At 34.6% G+C, this 23,003-nt stretch overlaps 1 protein-coding gene and 1 long non-coding RNA gene across 2 annotated transcripts; one reads left to right on the top strand and one right to left on the bottom strand.

Annotated features, from left to right (window-relative positions):
* The first annotated feature begins 463 nt into the window (after positions 1 to 463).
* On the top strand, positions 464 to 6,576 carry LOC129923804 (uncharacterized). Its single transcript, XR_008775753.1, has 3 exons — positions 464 to 592; positions 2,233 to 2,385; positions 6,486 to 6,576. It is a non-coding gene; the product is annotated as an uncharacterized LOC129923804 (long non-coding RNA).
* A 3,861-nt stretch (positions 6,577 to 10,437) lies between these two features.
* On the bottom strand, positions 10,438 to 22,241 carry LOC106071128 (thioredoxin domain-containing protein 5-like). The gene is made up of 9 exons (XM_056015863.1): positions 22,011 to 22,241; positions 19,961 to 20,051; positions 19,585 to 19,761; positions 18,546 to 18,773; positions 17,658 to 17,744; positions 15,593 to 15,748; positions 15,006 to 15,088; positions 14,322 to 14,445; positions 10,438 to 13,638 (listed from the first exon to the last, which is right to left on the bottom strand). The coding sequence occupies exons 1-9, from the start codon at positions 22,202 to 22,204 to the stop codon at positions 13,510 to 13,512; spliced, it is 1,269 nt and encodes a 422-aa protein (XP_055871838.1). The 5' UTR covers positions 22,205 to 22,241; the 3' UTR covers positions 10,438 to 13,509.
* Positions 22,242 to 23,003: the final 762 nt, after the last annotated feature.

The following is a 23,003-nucleotide window of genomic DNA, read 5'->3' as shown; positions in this document are numbered from 1 at the left end:
TCTCTGCAAACGTTTCTTTGGGTGTTTTATTTTTCCGAAGTAAATGAAATAATGGCTGTAATTGATTTCTATTCATATTTTTGAAAGTATTTGAAATGTAAGACAGTTATCAACGATGCCATTATGTTTGAAGCTTAGGCCTTCTCTTTAGAACACAGTTCAAATTATCTGGTGTATGCGTGAATCTGAGGGGGAGAGAGGTTTCAGCTGGTCAGTCTTTTACACTCTATAGGCACGCCAATGCATAATAGGGCATTATACTTGAAGTAACATTCAATGTTACGAAGGTGCTGTATGAAAGAAGCAACAGCTCTTTGCGGATGACATAGACGGTCTGGATTGGACAGAGGAAGAGGTATCTGACTTCATAGTGCACATAGACAAGATTTACGCAGCTAATGGCATGCAAATCAATCCCAAAACACACATTATGACCAATAGCGAACAAGGATTTAAAATGAACATCATTGTTAAGGTTCTTTTCTTCGCTAATATACGTATGTGTATTTCAATGCTGCATACTAAATGTAACATAGTCATGAACAATACCCTAACGACACAATGAAGATTCCGAATGCCAATTCACAGACAAGTAACTTATTTATTACATATGTATGATTAAAATACAGGCACAGTTCTAGCAAATGAAATATCCAGTATCAATTAATATATAACAGCTCAATATCCAATGACTGAATAATAGCTATACAAAAATAATTAGAGTCTATAGTTTAACTCTATAACCAAAATCCAACTGTCCTGGACTAGGAACAAAAACCACACTATCTTACTATGAGTTACATTCCATTAAAAAAATCTCACAAAGTAAAACAATACAAAACAAAAACAATCCCGAAGTCAACACCCTGAATTGCCCCCCCCCCCTTTCCTCCTCTACAGTTAACAGGAGACCCAGGCTGACCAGAACTCAGTCCTGACAATCACGTTGGAGGCAAAAAAACTGGCAAGTGTCAGACATTTTAAACACCCCAAATCTGACCTACTGGCTAGAATTGCACAGTCCACAGCAAGACAATTTGGAAAGACAAAGGCTTTCTAGCATTAAAATCAAACTCGTGCGCTCAATTGTAATGAGGATATTATTGTTTTCTGGCGAATCTTGGACTGCAGACTTAGAGAGGAGAAACCTAGCCATGGCATCGAGGGGCAGTAGAATCTATTACCTAAAGACCGCATCACTAATGAGGAAATTCGAAGCAAGATCATTATGGCCATTAGGCCACACGATGACCTGATGACCACGCTCAGAAAAACGCAAACTTAAACTGTGTGGCCATATCTCGAGGTCCTCAGGGCTTAAACAGACCTTCCTTCAGGGAACAGAACCAGGCAAAAGAAGAAAAGGCAGAGAAAATAATGGGAAGACATCATGAAAGAATGGACGGGCTAATCACTGAAAGAGAATCTAGTCAATGTGAAAAACAGAGAGGAATGGAGATAGGCGGTCGGCAGATCATATGTTGTGCCCCAACGGTCCAACAAACTAAAGAATGGGTGGTGGTGAAGGAACACAACTTATAATCCACACACACACACACAATGTGATGCGAGAAATCAATCCATTGCAGCGTGTTGAGGAATTCTAGAACATTTCAGTACCACAGGCTTGTAGCAGAGGGTAAAAAAAAAACGTACTGAGCATGACACATTTTCCAATGTTTTATCTGAATAATCTCTTACCTGATAATAAGAAAAAAAAAATCTAACATAAAAAAAAGGAAAAAAAGCTCCACTTTTGAAGTGTTTGATTCTCACCAAGTGACTGATCATTTTTTAAAATAACATTTCAACTAAAAGTGATGTTGAGATGTCAGCCATTTTTATTTTACGATTTCCCCGTGAATCAGAATTAAAATGATTGCAAATAACTTATAGTACCTTTTTTTTTTTCTTAGGATACCTCAGCTTTTTAGCTTTTGACTTCAGTTGTCGAGCTGTTTACATCCTAGGAATCCTTGGGCCTTTGCCTCTTTTTGGGCATTGCCTCTTTTTTTTCTTGTAGTACCTTTTTTTTTTATATCTGTGACTATGATTTATCTAAGAATAAAAAGCCCGTGTTAGATTCTTAAAAGTGAGGATTTGAGGTTTTCTTTTTGGCTGAAAAGCAAATACATAAAACTCTTTACGATTATTGTGCTTACTATCGTATTATCAAAAATTACGATGGAAAGTAATCTTTCGTTGACAAAATCTATATTTTTATGTCTCTAGATTCAACAGCGAGACGATTCTTCTCACATTTAATGTGTTAAAAAAAAAAAAAAGGGATTTCCTAAAGTACTTTCACCTTCACACCATGACCTTTCAAGGGCTTTCTTCACTGACCTAAAAAAACTTGCAGACTGGAAGACGATGTCGTTCAAGGTAAGACAATGATGCTCTGTAATCGGAAGTGACCCAGTTCACAGAGCTCTGACATAGCTCGGAAGACTTTTTGAATGCGTTTGACCCAGTTCTGATGATGTATGTTAGCGAAAAAAAAAAACTGTTGGGGAGGATAAAGGGGTTTGGGGGGGGGGTGCATGTTAAAAAAAATTCCACCCAGGCGTACTTTTGAACGACCTTTTCACCAAAAGTTTATACTATGCAGATAAATGTATGACGTCATAAGAAAAGAGTCGCCATAAAGCTCGCGGATTCCACTTTTTTTTTCCGAATCAAGGATTCTCAAATTTAAATGTCTTCATGTATTTATTATTGCCCTACCATTATTATTTAGTTGGAAATAGAATGCTTACGTATTTTATATTCGTAGTAGTTCAAGTTTGCTTAATTTAAATAAAAGTCTTCATTAAAATAAACAGATAACAGGATAGTCTAAATATTTAGCTAATAAATAAATACCTAAAAATTAAACTAATTAAAAATGAACGCATTAAAAAATAATATTTTTGCTGCCGTTTACACAAATTGGGGATTCACTGGCAGAAGATGCATTTCCAAATGTTTAGAAAAAAAAAGCAAAGAAAACAAAATTTGTTTTGTTAAAGATACAGACTCGGATTGTTAAGCAAGGCCTAGGTTGGACTTTACCCCCTTCCAGTGTAAAATAAACCCAAAGATATGTTTATTTTGTTAGCATGCACAGGCCAGATGTCAATATCAACATGTTCACTGTATAATGATCATTTTTCCAAAGTCAAGTAATTTCCATAATGCAACAGGTCACTATTCAGCATAGTGTGTGTGTGTGTGTGTGTGCGTGTGTGTATGTAAGTGAGAGTGTGCGAGAGAGACAGAGAGAGACACACAGAGACAGATAGAGAGAAACAGAGAGAGAGACAGAGAGAGAGACAGAGACAGAGAGTGGTTGGTTTTTGTGAGTCGAAGAATGAAGTTGTAATGAATGAGTAAACTCATGGCTTAAGGAGATAGGTTTAAAAGAAAAAAAGTATACTTTAAAAAGAAACAAAAAAAAAACAGCAAAAGCTTATCTAAGGGAAAGAACCGCTAAGTATTTATCTAAAGATTTGTTTCCCTTTCTGGTATATAAAACACAATTAATTAATTAGTACTAAATGATTAACTAATTAGTTAATTTTTGGATTGAATTGTTTATTATCGATAATGAATAATTATGCAAAATTTCAACTTAATCCTGGAATGGGAAGTGGGAGAGTAAAACGTGTCGAAACTTAATAAGGGGACTAGATCCATATATACACATCTCTCATTAAGTAGCATTTATTCCCCTTATTACAAAATCAAACAAAATAATTAATCACATGATTAATTTATATCTTGTCAGGTTTAATGAATAATTGTGCAAAGTTTTAACTTGATCCGAGATTGGGATTTGGGAGAAATGAAGTGTACAAAAATTGTACTGACAGAGTGTCCTCCTTGATTGCCCCGGATACCAGCATATTAGAGGGATGTATTTTGGAGTAGACAGCTTAAAAACATTGTAAGATTATGTCAAACTTAAAAAATACTGGGCTTTATCCGGCAGGTGGGGTTGACTACGAAAATTGATTTGAGATTGGGCAAAGTACTTGTAAATATATACATATTCACAACAGATTTTTATTAAATCATATAAATGTTTACTATTTTTAATATTAGCGCTATGAATGGATCTTATTTTTAATAACTTAGCTGTATGACATTTAGCTCTTGAGCTACAAAGGGGAAATGACCACAGAGGTACTATGGGCACGACATGGCCTAAATTGTGTTGATGTGCCAAAACCCAAAATATTAAAATAGCTAACAGCGTGATTTGATACAAGCTTGGAAAATATGAGACAACGTAACTCGTAATATTTGTCATAGCAAAGGGTGGAACATGATTTAAAAAACTGAAGCTTGGACCCACCAAGCCTCAATTCTAATGGTTAAATTATCAACCAATTATCTCCATATATATACAGCTCGGTGGATAAATGTCACGTGATATCATGTGATATAGACAATTATTTGGACCAATCAGAGTCTTAGACTATGTTCAAAGACCATAAAGAACGAAAAAAAAGTGATTAAAATGTCTCCATTTGTCAGCGGGAATGTTCATCCGTCTGAATCTTAAAGTGCTGCTCACCTTCATGACATCTTTCTGAGCCCCCATTTTCTCCAAAGGGCGCCGGGTTCTCAGAAAGAGCTCATGACTTGAAGCACGTAGAGATTGAGCCTGGCCATAAACTCTTGGTACAAGGTGCAGTGGTGAATTTTTTAGATTTTTCTATTTAAAAGTATTTTCTAACTGCATTTTAAGAATAATGTCATCCAAGGTTTTATTTTTATACACGGCACATTATTTCTCCGGAGATATTTATAATTTAAACGCGATAGTTAAAATATTGGTTAAATAATGCCTTTGGATTCAAAAAGAAGAGTGAGGTATAGTAACCCTTAATTTGTTTCAAACAAAGTAATAATCAATAAAAATTTTTTTTTTAACTAAGTAGTGGTAATTAATAAATTTAGTTTGGTATTGATTAAGGGAAAGAAATCTTACAGTACTGATAGATATGGCTATAAATATATAGTTCTTCTCCTTAGATAAGCTTTTTAAAAAGTATTATTTGTGAGAATCGGAGAAGCAAATAAGGGTTGGGGGTGAATTGGAGTGTATGCGCTTGTTTCTGATGTAACCATGAGGAAAAAAGGGCGGATGGTTTGGTTGTGTAGGCTGAAGAAATTCTGATAAAATCACAAGGAGGTCTGTCGTAATGCAAGTTCACAAATACCGGTATGCAAGTTCAAGAGAGAAGCGAGAGACGTGAGGCAGAAATGAAGTGAAATTTCACCAACACTTTCTATATCTCGAAAGGATAATGGAAGATGCTCTCGAGGGCTATGCGGTACTGTAAGCATTGGAGGAAGAAGAATTACTAACTTGCGCTTGGCATATGACATTGATGACCTAGCAGGGACAGAAGAAGAACTAGCTAACTTGGTGATGCGCATCGACAAGACTTCCGCAGCATATGGTATGCAAATTAATGTCGAAAAAAAAATTATGACCAATAGCCAACAGGGCTTTAAAAGGGGCATCAGTATCGAACGTCAAAAGCTGACTAGTGTTAGCAGCTTCAAATACCTTGGAGTTATTGTCTCAGATGAGGGAACGAAACCTGAACTATTGGCCCGAATAGCACAGTCCACAGCAGCCCTTTCTAAACTTAAAATAATATGGAAAGACAAAGGCTTAGCCCTCGGCACCGAAATCAAACTGATGCGCTCCCTGGTCATGGCCACATTTTTATATGCTTGTGAGTCTTGGACGCTGACTGCAGAGCTAGAGAGGAGAATCCTAGCAATGGAATTGAGATGCTTCAGAAGGATCCTAGGTATCACATTCAAAGACCGCATCTCAAACCAAGAGATTAGAGACAGGGTGACTACAGCGATTGGACTCCACGATAACCTGGTAACTATCGTTAAAAAACGCAAGCTAAAAATCTTAGGCCATATCACAAGATCTTCAGGGCTCGCTAAGACCTTCCTTCAGGGAACAGTACCAGGAAAAAGAAGAAGAGGCAGAGAACGCGATGGGAGGACAACATAAAAGAATGGGCGGGCCTGCCATTGAATGAGGTTCTAACTAGGGCTAAGCACAGAGAGGAATGGAGAATCTTGCGTGGTGCCCCAACGGTCCAGCAGACTAAGGGATAGGTAAAGGTCAAAATATCTTGTATATATTATCATTTCCCATGTGTCTCTACATAGGACTACGTTCAAGATGGAGCTGTCTTATTAGTTACTTTCTGTTTTGTTTGAAATGCAATATGTTATCTTATCTTATAAAATACAGACGTTACTTCAAAAAAGAAGATGATTACGTCCTACGCGTCATGCATTTAGTCATGCATGTTAACCAATGACGTAAATTCTGCCAAGTCACTGGTTTTCCTTACCCCTTCCTCCCCCCCCTCCCCCCAAACATAGCTACGCCAATGGCAAAAATTAAGTTGTTTTTTTTTCCCCTTTCTAATGCAAATTATTATATTTTGGTTTCCAAGGGCTGAAGAAGACATCTCGCGTCCATGAATACGCCCGCCCTCGTGGATACTGCGCTCGGAGTAATTTACCATGCATGCCATCTCAGGCAGGTAAGTCGCCTTTTGCTATATTGGCCAGGAGAAAGTTTATCACAGACTCTGGTGGAAAAAGTAAATATTTTCTTCCTGCTCTAGTTTGGCTCGTCTTGCGTAATGCCATGGCCAGGAAAACAAAAAAATGAATATATTACGTCATTCACTTATCTAGGAACGGGTCGACAACTTGCTTGGCATCTAGCGTTAGTTCTACTGGAAAAGGAAAACAAGCAAAAAAATAATACAAGGGAATGAATTGCATATTTTCAGCCTTATCTCGCAATATTTTATTCAATTTTACAATATCAAAGAAAAGTAATTAATTAACAATAATCAATTAATTTATTGGACAATGGTTAGGATTGCCCTGGTTGAGGCAAAATTTGTAGGTCACATCTGGGGCTGCGTACCCACGGGAAATACTGCATTCCTCATTAATAATCAGACTTGAAGATTATTATTATTACTATTTTGTTTGTCTTATTGATTTATGTTTTGCTAGGCACCTAAGGACAATTGATGAATACGTGTAGTTGTAACTTAATCCGACATTTTGGAAGTGGACAAAGTAAGGTGTAGAATATATGCACCAGACAGACGGAGTGACCGTTGGCCCGAAGGCTCTTCGAACTCTAGGCGTGTAAGACTGCTTGAACAAACCGTTCTGTCTGGAAGAGGTCCAAGTCAATGCCTATGTAAGACATTGCTATTTCCGACGTATCCGGCACTCCGGGCGTATGGACTAGAATACATGGCCGAAGGCCGAGCACGCCGGGAACCCCCGCCATTTTCCTATGCTGTACCAAGCTAATCGCGCAGGACTCGCATTTAGTGTAACTGTCCCTTGAGGAACGATGCAGGGATTATCGGCAGGGACGTGGAAGCTCTCTTTCAACTCCGCTCCGTGCAATGGGAAAGCTCTCGCATTCCCTTGGACACTCCCACAGGAGTTTAGTTTTGCTATTCATTCAGCCTAATTACTTCCTCAAGTAATCGTTTCCACCCGGGTGCCACAATGAGGCAGAAGAGCGTACCCGGGGACGGAGTGACCTGATATAAGCCTCGTACTAAACATTTACATATTTGTTGATTGGGCAAATACAAATGTGACATTTAAAGCTATTTAATGTCCGCTCTTAAGTTTGCTTTGAAGTTATCTACCGTTGAAAAAAGAAATTCAATTTAGTGTCCTTGACATTGGCTATTTTATCTTGAAAATTTCCACTATTGAATGCTTGCTTTAGAATTCTAATTAGCATTCATTCATTTTCTTTGTTGAAAAGTTAAAAAAAAAAAACAATAAACAAAGCTTATATTAAGTGTATCAATTAGTTTGGATCAGTTATGCAATTAAATTTGTAATTAAATAGATCTAGAATCTAGACAAACAATAAATCTGTGCGATTAGAAATATTTTAAACAATTGTTTTAGTTTAGCGCAATTTCATGCCTTTAGCTTTCTCAATACGCTATGATCCTATCACTTGTCTGGACCTGTTGGGAAAATGGTGGGGAGGGGGAGGGGAAAGAACGGGGAATCTGGATGGTCGTTTTTTTTAAATGTAGGCCTATTACTAAACAAGCAAAATGAAAAAAAAAAAAACTTAAAAAAAAAAAAAGCCTTATATTAATGTGTATCACATGAATCTTGGTCCATATTCACTCATCTTGGTCTCCATCAAAGAAAATTCTTCACTTCCAGTAACAACTTACAAGCCACTGGAGCACTCATTTTTTTTTATTCCTTTGTGCTTTATGTTTTAGTTAGATTAGGAATTTGGCGGGGAAAATTACTTGTTTTTATAAAAAGGGAAACTTTCGTGTATTTAACTTCTTGTTCGACATTTGCTATCAGCGTCGACTATCTTATATTGTTGGCCTTTAGCCTGTGTTATTTGGTTTCGTTATTTGAGTGTTACCTCCGTTTGACTTAGGCCTATCTGCATAAGACACGGCGCGGAAGCGCCTAACATTCAGCTATGTTGACTGTTGGTATTTCATGTTGGTGGTGGGACATATGACCCTCTGGGTGACTAACATTCAGCTATGTTGACTGTTGGTTTTTCAAGTTGTTGGTGGGGCATATGACCCTCTGGGTGACTAACATTCAGCTATGTTGACTGTTGGTTTTTCAAGTTGTTGGTGGGGCATATGACCCTCTGGGTGACTAACATTCAGCTATGTTGACTGTTGGTATTTCATGTTGGAGGTGGGACATATGACCCTCTGGGTGGCTTACATTCAGCTATGTTGACTGTTGGTATTTCATGTTGGAGGTGGGACATATGACCCTCTGGGTGGCTTACATTCAGCTATGTTGACTGTTGGTATTTCATGTTGGAGGTGGGACATATGACCCTCTGGGTGGCTTACATTCAGCTATGTTGACTGTTGGTATTTCATGTTGGAGGTGGGACATATGACCCTCTGGGTGGCTTACATTCAGCTATGTTGACTGTTGGTATTTCATGTTGGAGGTGGGACATATGACCCTCTGGGTGGCTTACATTCAGCTATGTTGACTGTTGGTATTTCATGTTGGAGGTGGGACATATGACCCTCTGGGTGGCTTACATTCAGCTATGTTGACTGTTGGTATTTCATGTTGGAGGTGGGACATATGACCCTCTGGGTGACTTACATTCAGCTATGTTGACTGTTGGTATTTCATGTTGGAGGTGGGACATATGACCCTCTGGGTGGCTTACATTCAGCTATGTTGACTGTTGGTATTTCATGTTGGAGGTGGGACATATGACCCTCTGGGTGACTTACATTCAGCTATGTTGACTGTTGGTATTTCAAGTTGGGTGACAGAGTGCATGTTTACGATGCTTGGATACATCTTTCTTGAATCTGCACGGACTTGTCGACCGGCTGCTATCTCTATCTTTTAGTCTCTGGACTCATTTCTGTCTATTGGCGATAACAATTTCTTCACTGTTTCTTAGTTTCCTCTTTCTGTAAATGCAGACACAATATTTGTTTTCTTGTGCTAGGATTTTTGAAACATTATCTCAATGGAAACTAAAAGGAAATAACTTTGTTTCATATATTTGCGTGAACATATAATTATGTGAAAATACTGTGAATAATAACACATTCTAAAGAAAATCCGAGAAATGATTTTGCATTATTTCTAAACTTTGAAAACTAAAGATCATTACTTTTCTAAGACAGAAAAGATTTATTATCCTAGACATAGACTTATATATAAGTCTATGATAAAAACATCAGAGGAGTACATAATAAGAAAGATAACTCTTTATACACAAGAGTACTCAAAAACACCTGTTGCTTCCCCTTGTCAACTTGATTTTTTTAAAATTCAAAATAAAGTCTTGAAGCAGGCAACCAGTAACTCTTTAAGCAGACGCAGCAAGCGTTATGTGAGGACACATTTTTGACGGATACGAAAGAAGAATTCAACATACCTGTATTTATCCTTAAATTCAATAATTTTAATATTGCTATACCAAGGAAGTGTTTCCCCTCTATAGTTAGGCCTACACCCAGGTGGGGTAACACTCGTTTGAGATTTCAAAATACATAGAATGTATGGCGTACAACATATGTTTATAAAATAATACAACTGTTGTCTGTCGGTGGTCGATTTAGGTTCTCTTATCGCTGTCTATGTCTATTCTCGGCAGTAGAATTTCTTTTAGTTCTTAAATGTGTACCCTTGGTAAGAACCCTCCAGCTGTCTCATTTGGAAGCCGCCTGCTGTCATGTGCTCTCTTGGATGTCAGTTAAAGCAAGCTGGTCTTTAATACATTTCTTGGGGGGGGGGGGGGGGGGGTGTAACCTCTCTAAAGCTAACCACCTTTCACCTTACAAAAAAAAAAAAAAAAAAAAAAATATAACAGAGACTTAGTTTACATTTAAAAAAGTTTCTTTTACTGTGGCCCAAGAAAAAAACAAAAAAAAATGTATGAGTAATGTGGTTTCACTTTCAAACAACCTCTTCACACAGAGTTAAGAGTTCTCTAAACATCAAAAAGTTTCACATCAAATCACCCATGACTTTGAAAGTTAAAAAAAAACAACAAAAAACAAACCCTCTAGTATTGAAAGAACCCTGCAATGCTGTCATAGTGTGAACGATGGAAAAAAACACAAACACACATCCATTCAAAGGACAGTTGGTACACAAGTTCATAGGTCAATCAAACTACAGTGACAGAAGAATGTAGAGCAAAAACACCTGCATATTAATTGACTGGCTGACATCTCAACAACATCATTAATGTAGTGTCATTACATAATCTGTACAAAAGGAAACAATTCATATACTGATTAAGCAAATACAGCAAATACATTAAATTCGACTAAAAATATAAACACGTTATGATAAAATACTGGTTTATATCATGAAAAACAAACAAGGCAAATTCTTATAGTTTTTCAAATAACTTTAGAATAGTGAAAGATAGAACATTGACCTTGAAATAAACTCTTTAACAATGAAGTTGAATATGTTTTTAATGAGTTTCTTTGATACATTTTTTGTTTCACCCCTAGCAGTGCACTCTAGAAGAACTTCTACTGCAGACTAACCCTAAAGAATTAGTCTAGACCAGTGTTTCTTTAACCAAACACTTCACACATTCTGAGAATTGTGCAGAAAATACGAAAAACATATATTTTCTATACAGTAAATCTTTGTCTTTTGAGTCTGAGAATTGTGCAGAAGACTATTTGTTTATATAAAAAATAATAATAATTAAACCACATTTGAAATTTTGCATTATTGTTTATCTTCCCTTATTAAAAGACAGACATAAGCATTAGGCAAATTAAGGTTTAGTGACTTTGATGGGGGATAATGGTATTGAGTCTTTGAAGAACATAACCATATTGATAAGTTGATTTCCAATATCTGGGGCAGTGTCAAACAAATAATTAAACTACAAAGTGCTGCTTTGCACAAATAGATTTTAGGAACAAGGAAGTAAAATATTCGTAATTTGTTCTACAATATTGTGGTAGGCTACTTTTGGACCAGAAATCATTTAATGGTTGATCTTCGTAGGCATATCTTTGTTTCCAATGAAATTCTGGAGCAGTTCAAAGTTCATAGTGTGTTGTTATAGAATTTTTTCCCGTTGCAGAGAGTAGCTAATAAAATAAATTTTTCTGTTCTGCGAAATAGATTCTCCTAGAAGCTCTGCATTTTCTGTGAAATTAATTCTCCTAGAGGCTCTGCATTTTCTGTGAAATCGATTGTCCTAGAGGCCTACTAGTTAATTACTCCAATGGCTCGTGGAACATCTAGTCAGGCCTCACGAAATCCTAGTGTTCTGAGGAACACAGTTTGGGAAACACTTGTCCAGAGGACTACAACATGTGGTAACAATAAAGACAGAAGAACATGAAATACCAGCTGATAATTCCCAAAATCTGGTAAACAAGAAAAACTTATATTACACAAAATATTTGAATGAAATACTTACAAAGATTAAAAAAAAATAAAAAAATTTTTAATAATAACTTCAAAGTAAGTGCTCTAGAGTTCAAGGTCAAATTATTCTATTTACACAGCTACAAAAAAAAAAAGTATCTACACACAAGTTACATTTTGTTCATAAAACTGATTAAACAGGGGAAGCATCAACAACGTGTTCCAGAAATCTAAACACTGAAATGACGTAAATATTGTGAACACTCCAAGGTCACCTGAATGTCCCTGTGACAACGGAGAAGCTTCAGCATGTAAGAATATTCTTGAGTGGATGTCAGATTTTTTAAATTAAAATGTATCAAATATATTGACTTTATGAATGTATCATGTACTCTATTTGTGCTATACTGTTAAAAATAGCAAAGCACAGATTACTTTTATTGCTACGTTTGTAAGAATAACAGTTAACAGTTGTTACCTCCATTATTGTTAAAAAAAAAAAAAAAATGGTTGTCATTTCCATTTCAAAGTTAGACAACTCTTGGGTTTTGTTAGGTTTCACCTAGAAACTAATTTAAAAAAAAATAAAACATTATAACCCGCAGATAAAATGATTAATATTAGTTTTTTTTAATTGAAAGTTCACATCTTTAAATATTCCTGTTGTGTATTCTGGCTCTTTACATCTTCAAATATTACTCAATTTGTTTTTTTGTATTCCACACCTTTCTTCTGTTTGAATCATAAATGAAACGCTAAAGGGAGAGCAATTATTTGTTCATAATAATTCACTCAATGACATCAACATGAAAGATGGACTTCAATTATATCATTGTCTTCGTTGATTGTATAACAATCTGCTTGGGATGAGCCATTCACTCGGCTCAATAAATAGTGTACATTCTGGCTTAGTGTTGATTGAAAAAAAAAAAAAAGGCGACCTTATTTAAAATATTAATATTCACACAACTCAAAATAATAATAATAATAAAAAAATTATGCTTTGTTCATGAATAATTAGATGATGTACACAAACAAATTTAAAATGGTGACCAAATCCCAAGCTCACAGCATTTAAATCTCAAGAAAAGAGCTGCATTAGCTTGGAAGAAATGCCTTCAATAACAGGTGGCGAGGGAAGGGAACTTTGCCATTTTGATGGGTTATTGTATTATGATATGCTGATAATAAAAAAAAAAAATACAAGAACAGTGGGTGAGAAACATCTAAAATTATACAGGCTTGTGTCAACTAGAAGTTTACAATAACGCACTCAATATTTTCAGATTCTAGATCAGTCAAAAAAAAACAACAAAACAAAACAACATTAACATCTTATAATTTTATATAGTAACTAGTCTTGGAATTATTTATATCAAGCAGATTGCTGATACTCACTAAGAATCTATAGTTGGCAGCATGCAAAATGACACAAGTACCGTACAAGAACACATTTTCAGCACATTCACAAAGAAGCTCTGCATATTGTGTCATGACCCACGCAGCACGAGGCAACATCTACTTCCATGTCAGACAGACCAGGTCCTAAAGTTCATCATGTATCTCCAGCTCTTTCTTGACAAAACTGGACAAATCTTCCACTGTCCTGCCCCCTCTGTACTCCTTTACCAGTTGTCCATCTCTGAAGAGTTTTAATGTTGGGTAACCTCGTACCTGGTGAACACAAAATGAGATCATAAATTAAATAGATTAGCCAGAATAAAAATTATAAAAAGGAAATAATTTCTCCAACATTTGTTTTAAATGTGGGTCTCAGATACAGTTTACATTACAAATAATTTAGGAACAATAGTCCATGTTTATTAATACCAAATATAGTGTTTTTATTTTTTTTTATTTTATACCTAATTATTAATACCATGACTGACAAAAGGCTACAGTGATTGAATAACGTAAAAACTCCAGGATGTGAAAGAGAATATACCTCTTCAGGTGACTAAGAAGCTCTACTCTTAGCTGAATCATGCAGTAGCCATTTAATTAGTCACTGTATGGTTTTGTGCCTGTTATAAAACTGACAGGCACTACAAGTAATACTGCAGATTACCATACCACTTTTAAGTTTTCAACAGCAATCCTCAGTATAAAACTTATTTTCTTTTAAGATCAAAGTTAGAGCAAGTACCATTGATGAGAGATACTGAAATTGTTCACGTTTCAGTGTTTTCATTCATGGTTTTTCTAGTCCAACTTTTGTTTGGCTACTTCTCAAGCAATGGTCAAATAGAGATATAAACTTACGAAACAATCGCACTTGATGTCATGGAAAACAAAAAATTAGTCTTTCGACGTGTTTTAACCCAAGACATGATTTCAAAGAACGACTTGGAACTTACCTCATTTTCATCACAGATAGCTTTATGCTGTGTACAATCAACCTTAGCTATAATTACTGGCTGCCCAGCCATCAGCTTGGCTAAATCTTCCCAGGCTGGTGCCAAACGCTTACAGTGGCCGCACCTGTGAAATGAAATAAATTTGGTTTTCATAGATTTAGAAAAGTTTGACCCGTGTGTCAGTCTAAAAAAATATGCTAACTGCTGTGTAGTTTTGAAAAGTGTTGCTACATCTTTGAAATGGTTTTGTGTTTCGATAGATAGTCAACAAAAAGGTCATCAATTAAGGAGAAATAAATAGGCAGGTTTTCTGAAAAGTGACCTAACGGTATAGCTAACCAAGACTCTGGACTTTGAATTTTCATCAAGGCTGTAATGTTTTATCCAGGAATTTTAGAGTCCACAGGTCTAACAATTGCTGGAAACATAAAAGCTGCTGCTGGTCCAAGTGCTGGCTATATGACAAGTCTTTTTACTTATTATTATTACAGTTGAGCTGTACTGCTTCATAGACTAGCAAGTATCAAATAGAAGCCTCCTTTTTTTTTTTTAAAATCATTTAAATATTGATTAAAAATTCATTGCAATACCATTTTTTTTTAAATGTCAAAACTTGACAGTGTTGGTCTAGTATTTTATTTTAACAGATCAAAGTGGCACAAAAGAACAAACAAACAAACTCACCAAGGTGCAAAAAATTTGACAAACACAAGGCCAGTGCTTATTTGAGACTTAAATGTTTCATCTTTTAAATCAGAAACTGTGCCCTGCAGGAGAATGTTATATAATACATGACAAATGAGCCATGGGTTGTATGCGATACAAGTTTGTTTTCTTCTGATCAGTTATTCATATTACTGGTACTAATTTTCATAACAAACTTAGTATTGAGTTTGCCATCATTAAATGATAAAACCAACTTGATTATACCGCTAACAAAATGTACAATACAACAAGCACTTCTAAAAAAATTTCTACTACAGGACTCCTAAATAGTTACTTCAACTTCTCAGTTACTTCAAGTAAAAAAATTTTGCCACATTGGAGAACCTTAAAATGCAACAGCTACTTCTATTTTAAAAAGCTAAGAACTTTTGGTAATCATGACCCGACGAAAGAGCCCTGAAGTTGCCAGAAACTAGCTTTTACTTTTGCTGTAGACATCAAATCTTCATGCTAGAGGAAAGGAAAGCCTATTTTCTCAACTGGCCAGGGCTGTCATTCGCCTATTTTGTAATCAACAAGAGAAGATAATAAAAAGGTTCTCTTACCTCTGGGTTATCTTTTACTTGGTCTGGGACATCATTCCCTTCTTCTGGAATTTTCTGGTCATCCTCTCCGTGCTGAAGACTGAGTTCTGATGACAGCTTATTCTGAACAAAAGATTTCAGGTTTTCAAGTGTACGTGGCGACTGGAACTGATCTGTCTGTTCTCAAACAAAAAAAAAAGTCAAAATTTAGAATATTGAATTGCAGATTTTATAATCAAGTCACGTTAGTTAATAGAATGACTGGTTGGGTGCAGTGGTTTTTTTTCTTAGCTATGAGACTGAGACTTCAAATATAAGTGCTCTGACCTTGAGTGGGGAAAAAAAAAAGGCAGGAGAATAAAAGTAGTTTGCTGAAAACAATAATAAAAGGTGCTAGTAGGCTTCATGAGAGCTCACACCAAGCAACATAGCTTATGATACATCTTGTGAAAAGAAGAAAAAGAATGCAATATAAGCAAGTTGAGTTCTGAACTTTTAAGGTTACCACAATAAATATAAGTAAATACTTGTAGACAAAAGAAGTAATACATAAGATTATGATCCAGATAAAACAAGAAACTCTGAAGTGAGCCACCTTAGCCATGCTAACAAATTTCTGTTAAAACTTTGGCTATGGTCATGGATGTTAGTTTTAGATATTACTTTTTTTATACATAAATTATATTTTAAGTTGTTCTTTTTTAAATATTGCAATACAGATTGAATTGAATATCTGAAAAAAAAATAGTGCATGATTCAAAGCTTAATGACATAAGTAACAATTAAGAATGCCATTTAATCAAAGAGTTGCTTAAAAGATACAGACGCCCAACAAATTCCAACAAAACGCTGACATAGAAATTTCAACCTTTGCCAAGTCAATTTTGTTTCACAGATATCTTGATTTAAATTTTTGAATTAAATCTAAATCTTCATGGATGAACTTCTAATCAAATAAACTTTTATATGTACAAAAGTTTTATTTAAATTTATATGTAACAATGTAACGAAACTTAGAAATTAGACAATAAATGATTTTAAGTGACACATGCTGTCATGTGCTGCCAAAAAAAAAAAGTAAGCCTAAATCAATAATTTTCAGGCAACAGCTGCACAATCAGAAGCTTTAATAAACCAAATTTTTGTTTGTTTGCTCCATTATATGTACAGGGTTTCAAAAAGAAAGAAAAATTCCGAAACAATATGTAGGCTAAAATATTTAATATTAACAATACCACAATCACAAGTGAGTACACTTCTTCAATGTAAGTTCAAGAGCAGTATTAACAACTATCTGCAATGCACACTAAACTCCTGTTATAACCTTGCATGTAGGTAGGAGACTGCTAACTTTCTACAAAAAAACAACAACACAAAACCCAGTAATAACACTTTTTAGATGTGGATCTAGTGCCACCTCAGCAATCTCTGGCCAACAGTGAGATGATGTTAGACACTTTCGCACGTAAATGTAAAATAAAACCCAACACGCACAAGTAATTTTCCTATACACTTTAAAGGTAAAAAAAAAAATCTTCTGATCGGAAAGATATGGCAAGTATTTGTAAATGCAATAGACCTCCTAATAATTTAATTGGATACATTTTTCTATCAAAAGCACTGAAATAGAAAGCACTCCTTCCTTTGAAACATATATCAAATTTAACTCAACACTGTTTAAATACATTCGGCTCACTAAATCATCTTACTTTGCAATTAAAAAAGCAATCTTGAACAGAGACTAAATCTAAGACGCAGCTTAGGTAAATGCCAAAAAGAAGATTGTTAATGATTCCAGAATAATTTTTTAAATAAAATGCAACTTTCAACATTTTTTTTTCAGAGGAAACAATATAATCTTAAGTTAAACAGCTAATTCAGGATATAATGTAAGTTAAACAGCTAATTCAGGATATAATGCAAGTTAAACAGCTAATTCAGGATATAATGTAAGTTAAACAGCTAATTCAGGATATAATGTAAGTTAAACAGCTAATTCAGGATATAATGTAAGTTAAACAGCTAATTCAGGATATAATGTAAGTTAAACAGCTATAAAATATTAATAATATAAATCAAGACATACATTTATACCATCTTTGAACCAGAAGAGTGTTGGGTAGCCGCGGACACCAAACTGTTTGCAGATAAGGTTTGAACTGGTACAGTCTAGCTGTGGAGAATGATGACATTTTGAAAGAGAATCATATATGCTTTATTTCAATAAACAATATTAGCAAGACATTCATAATATGAGCGCTAGAGATATTGGCTTCTAGCATTTCCTACCTTCAAATCAAACTGTGACAAGAAATAGAATTGTTTTACTCTGCCTAATTATTGAATAATCCAGAGCCCCCACCCTTTTTCCCATTTTTATATCATTCATGAAATGGGAGAATCACCTAATGACACAAGTGATGAGGTCAATAGACTTGTTTGTCTAATATCATAGAGGCAAGGAATCTGAGTAATTTTGGACCCAGACAAGTAAAAGCTGTTTTCAGCCTCACCACATATTTTTTTTATGAAAAAATAATTCCAAATTAACCTCCCCTGCACCATAAACCATTAAAAAATGTCAATGTTAACATGCATTTTTTTTACTTGGTAATTTCATTAATCGTGATTCAATTGTGTTAAACTATCATCACCATGAAATGCAATATATTTCATTAAGGGAATTGCTTCTTCACAAAAAAATAAAAAAAAAAAAGATTTATAACTTCCCAATTCAACACGTTAATTATTAGATTGAAAAACACAAATTTAATATGTGAAGATTATTCAATGACTTGGCGAAAAAGTTCTTGTAAAAGTGACGAAATAATTAAAAAAAAACAGCCAACAACTTAATTATTCCAAAAGAGGGATAGAAAAACAACAACATCAACCAAGAGAACTAAAACCATTGACTGAAACATTACAAATTAATGTAATCAGTTAATCAAAATTTAATCATAAGTAGATTTACCTCAGCAATGACAATGTTTTTGTTGTCACTAAGACTACCGGCCAATTCTTCCCATACAGGAGCCAGCGTCTGACAGTGGGTGCACCATGGGGCATAAAACTTAATAAAGAACAATCCTTTGGCCACAGTGTCAGCAAAGTTGTCAACATCTAGTGAGACCACTTGACTGGCTACTGCTGGCTCATCTGCAGATTTTTCTTCCACAGGCTGGCTAGGCCCATCCCTTTCCTAGTTTAGACAGAAAAGTTGATTTCATAAAAATGACACAAGGAAATAACACTCAAGTTTCATTATGATTATTAGGAGAAAAAAACAACAACAACAAAATTATGCTATTCGTAAGGGTGCTAAAATGGTAAAAGAAACATCCTTCCTAATGAAACAATGCACAGAAATCCATGTCCTGTTGGGCACAGGCTTATTTTTCATTTAAGAAAATGGCTTGAAACTCACATTGCACTTAGTTAAAAGCTTTTTTTTTTTTTTCAATACTTAGAAGTGTGATAGAGTAAAGCTACTCAATCAAATGAAAGTTAAAAAAAAAAAAAAAAAAGTAAATTTCCCTTTTCAACCTTGCGATCTATAGGGAAGATGATGTGAAGGTCATCTGTTTCTGTGGCTCACGGTTAATGAGGGTGTCATGTGGCCAGCACAACAACAAACCACCTTTACTTTTCCCCTATTAATGTCAGGTACCCATTAGAGCTGAGTGGACTGAAAGGCGTTTTAAAATCTCAAAATCCTAGGCTTCAATAGGGTTCGAACCCGGGACTCCCATTGGGAAGCCAAGCATTTTAACACTCAGCCACCGTGCAATAGGATAGAATGACAATATATACACAGGAACTGAGGTCACATACATAATAAAAATCTTCCTTTAGCTTTACAAACATTAAAAAAAAATAAATAAATAAGCTAAAAAGTTTACACGATGATTTAATGCTCCACAATGACAGACAATATTTCAAAAAAACAACAACAACAACAACAAAAAATAAAAAAATTAAAATGCTTTCCAGAAGCACAGAAGTACAATTACCTTCAATTCTTCATCAAGGCCTAGAACCTGTTCCTGCACAAAAGCCTTCAGGGATGAAAGATCTCTCTTGCCAGAGTAACGTTTGTGAGCCTTTCCCCCAGCTTCAAAAAGCTTCAATGTCGGAAAGCCAACAACCTCATGATCAGCGCACAGAGCAGTATGGACTGTGCAGTCAACCTAAAGTGATTTAGTCATTAGATGAAAGATATTTAGGCATTTTAAGCGACTAAGATGGAACAATTAAAAATGTCTTCTGAACATATTTTTTTAGTTTCTTTAATTATTTGTGAGGTTTCATTACAGCTAGAGCAACTCAGGTGTAATTAAGAAATCAAATTATTGGTTTTATGTTAAAAAATTAGAATGATAAACTTACTTTTCCGATAAATAAAGGACTGTCTTCAGCTTGGTTGTATACTTTAGCTAGTTCATCCCATGTAGGGGAGAGATTTTTGCAATGACCACACCTAGGTAAAAATATTACTTTTAATATGCAGAGTGAAACAACAAAGTTCTGATTTAAATTGTCAATATATATATATATATATATATATATATATATATATATATATATATATATATATAATATGTCGATATAGTTAGCATTAAGATCATCATAGCCATAGTGATCATAGTCATATGTACTCTAGATCTAATTTATAGTAAATTATATAAAATTATAAATCTACTTTCACTGATTTAGAGTCTTTGTCTTTGGATTCTAGATAAGTAGATACTAGATTCTAGAGTGACTAAGACCTAAGCCTAAGACTACTAAGTCTAACTTCTAAGTCGACTAAGACTCAACTTACTAAGAGTCACAGTAGTCAGTCTAGAGTCTATAGTAGATTCTTATATTAGGCACAATGTATTCGGGAACTAGGTCAAATTTTTATTTTATTTTTTTATTTGGTGACGGTTTAACTTACAAAAAAACTGAAAGCAGATTCTTATTCTGCAACTAAAGGACTATAAAAATAGCTGTGTTTCTTTGAATTACCACCCATAGTCAAGATTTTATTTTAAAATAAATCAGGTCACTTCATGCTCCTATAATAAACGCAGTTTTTGTGCTTTCTCCTTCAGCACACATCGAGCACCGTTAAGAAACACCACTATGTTATTGCTAATAAATTATATCTGTGTTAATTAAAAATTATTTAGATTGTATTAAAAGAAGTAGATTCACTTCTGCAATATGTATTTATAGTATATTGCCTCTCTCTCTCTCTCTCTCTAGATATATATATATATATATATATATATATATATATATATGCCTACCTATATAATCTATGTGTAGAAACAGAAATAAATCTATATTCTATATAATTATAGATCTATAAATTAATTATTATAATTCAACAAACATGATATTTTCAACTAGGCTACATGTATTCTCTGTCTCTTTCTTTTAATTCCCATCCAAGGACCCTCTTCTTTTCATAATTTGGATGTTCGTTTTGTTACATCCCCTCCCTCCCATAGATGCTTATAATTCTTTTCATGACTCTCTCCCCCTTCCCTCCACTGCCTGTATGATAGGTTGTGACACTACACGCCTAGTGTATACCTCTCCTCACCACCAGCGCTCGCCTGGCATGATCACCTGCAGTGGGCATGGTCTCTGGCTTCAAATTAGCAGCCCGCACTTTTTCTTTCATTCATAAATTATATATTCTAGATTTCTTGATCTAGGTCACATTTATTTATTGAAAAAAATCATAGATTTATTAATCCCAATAATATTTCTTATTACGATTTTGCCTTGTGCACTATAGGAGAATGTGTTTAATTCATTATTATTCATTGAAACACCTCCTTTTTTAATTTTATTTAACAGCTAACAGTATGAATGTGATTGGAATGTCTTTCTAAAGATGTTTGGAAGCTTATTTTGATAGATCCACCAGCCTACGATCAAACAGGCTCATAATATAGCCTTCATCCCTTATATGGGTATGAATTGCCGGGGGAGGTTTAAACAATAGCTTTACATACTTGGTTACCGAGAATCTAAAAAAACTGCCATCTGCTTTGGAAAAGCGGAACAAAAATACAGGAACTTATCTAAAATTGGACATGCACTGTCCCGAAACATCGTTTTTAGCTCCAAACATAAAAACAAATTAATTATAAACAAAAAAAGCGACGTGTTTCTTAAAGGAGATTTTGATGAGCTGTGCCTAATATAAGAAGCTACTATAGTAGTGTAGTACTAGAGTTACTAGAGTAGATCTAGACAATAGATTGTAGTTCTAGATCTAGTCATCTAGTAGATATAGATGATAAAATAATAGATCTAATACTGATCATGATCTAAAAAGTCTAGTCAGTACGACACTCGACAGTACTACACTGTAACACTAACACAGGGTCAGGGTGACAGTGCGATTTCTCAGAAATAAAGAAATTCAAATTCTTACCACGGAGCATGAAACATAACAAAAATTCTATTCTTAGCCAACGCTGCTTCAAAAGTTTCTACATTGTAGACAAATGCTGGTGTAGGCTCCTTTGGATCTTTATCAGTCTCTTCGGCATGTCCAATTTGTCCGAGATAAAGATGAAGAAACGAAAACACAAACATGTAAACATACATTGTTACGCGTTCTGCCATCTTTTAAAAAGTTGGCTAACAATTGTTGCCAACTTTGATTAGTAATACAAGCTAGACTAATTGATCTTGTATTAATAATGATAAATAAATAACTAAATAATAATAATAATAATAATAAATTTGTATTACAATGATTATTCTTGAGGATATTAGTTTTTCATTTTCTTTAAAATTTTCTATGTGTTCATGTCACGCGTGAGTTTGTTTTCAATGACCTCACTAACAGCATTTAGGATTGAAATTGAATCTAAGATAATATCGAGGTGTATACTATACTATACAAGCTAGGATTTCGAGAGATCATACATTTATTATCACAAGTTGTCACAGTATACAGATCTAGGTGTTTCAAGTTATAACTAAAGACATCTTTAAAATAGTCTAATTTATCTTATCTTATAAACAACAAACGTTTCAAATAGAAGAAAATTAAGTCCAATGCATATCTATGTGTTAAATCCAGTCATGAATGTTAGTTAGAGAAAAAACTTTTATAAATTATTGGTTTTGCTTTCCTGGCATATTTAGCCAGACTATTCCATACTCCAATGACACTATTTGGAAGAAGGAGCATATATACATAAATATGTCCTAGCAAATGGAATAATAAATATTCATTTACATTTGTGTCTTTCTGGGTATTTTATTAGGTTAGGCTTTTGTGTTTGAAAGCTATAGCCCAGTATTTAATCTATCATGTAACTTTATTACTTCTTATAGTATTCTGTTATGAAACTTCCCTAAATTAGTGATTTTACATATGGTGTTACTCAAGTCCAATGTGAATATTTGTTTGCTA

Source organism: Biomphalaria glabrata, chromosome 17, assembly GCF_947242115.1.
Source record: "Biomphalaria glabrata chromosome 17, xgBioGlab47.1, whole genome shotgun sequence".
NCBI classification, from domain to species: domain Eukaryota; kingdom Metazoa; phylum Mollusca; class Gastropoda; family Planorbidae; genus Biomphalaria; species Biomphalaria glabrata.
The sequence above is the reverse complement of the archived record's forward strand: the minus strand, read 5'-3'. Positions and strand labels throughout refer to the sequence as shown.

Excerpts from the sequence above, each read along its gene's own strand:
- LOC106071128 (XM_056015863.1), bottom strand. The coding sequence starts at position 22,204 with ATGGCAGAACGCGTAACAATGTATGTTTACATGTTTGTGTTTTCGTTT. Across the intron at positions 18,774-19,584 it reads GCCTTGATGAAGAATTGAAG|GAAAGGGATGGGCCTAGCCA; the intron begins GTAATTGTACTT and ends TGTCTAAACTAG. Across the intron at positions 15,089-15,592 it reads AAGTAAAAGATAACCCAGAG|GGCACAGTTTCTGATTTAAA; the intron begins GTAAGAGAACCT and ends ATTCTCCTGCAG.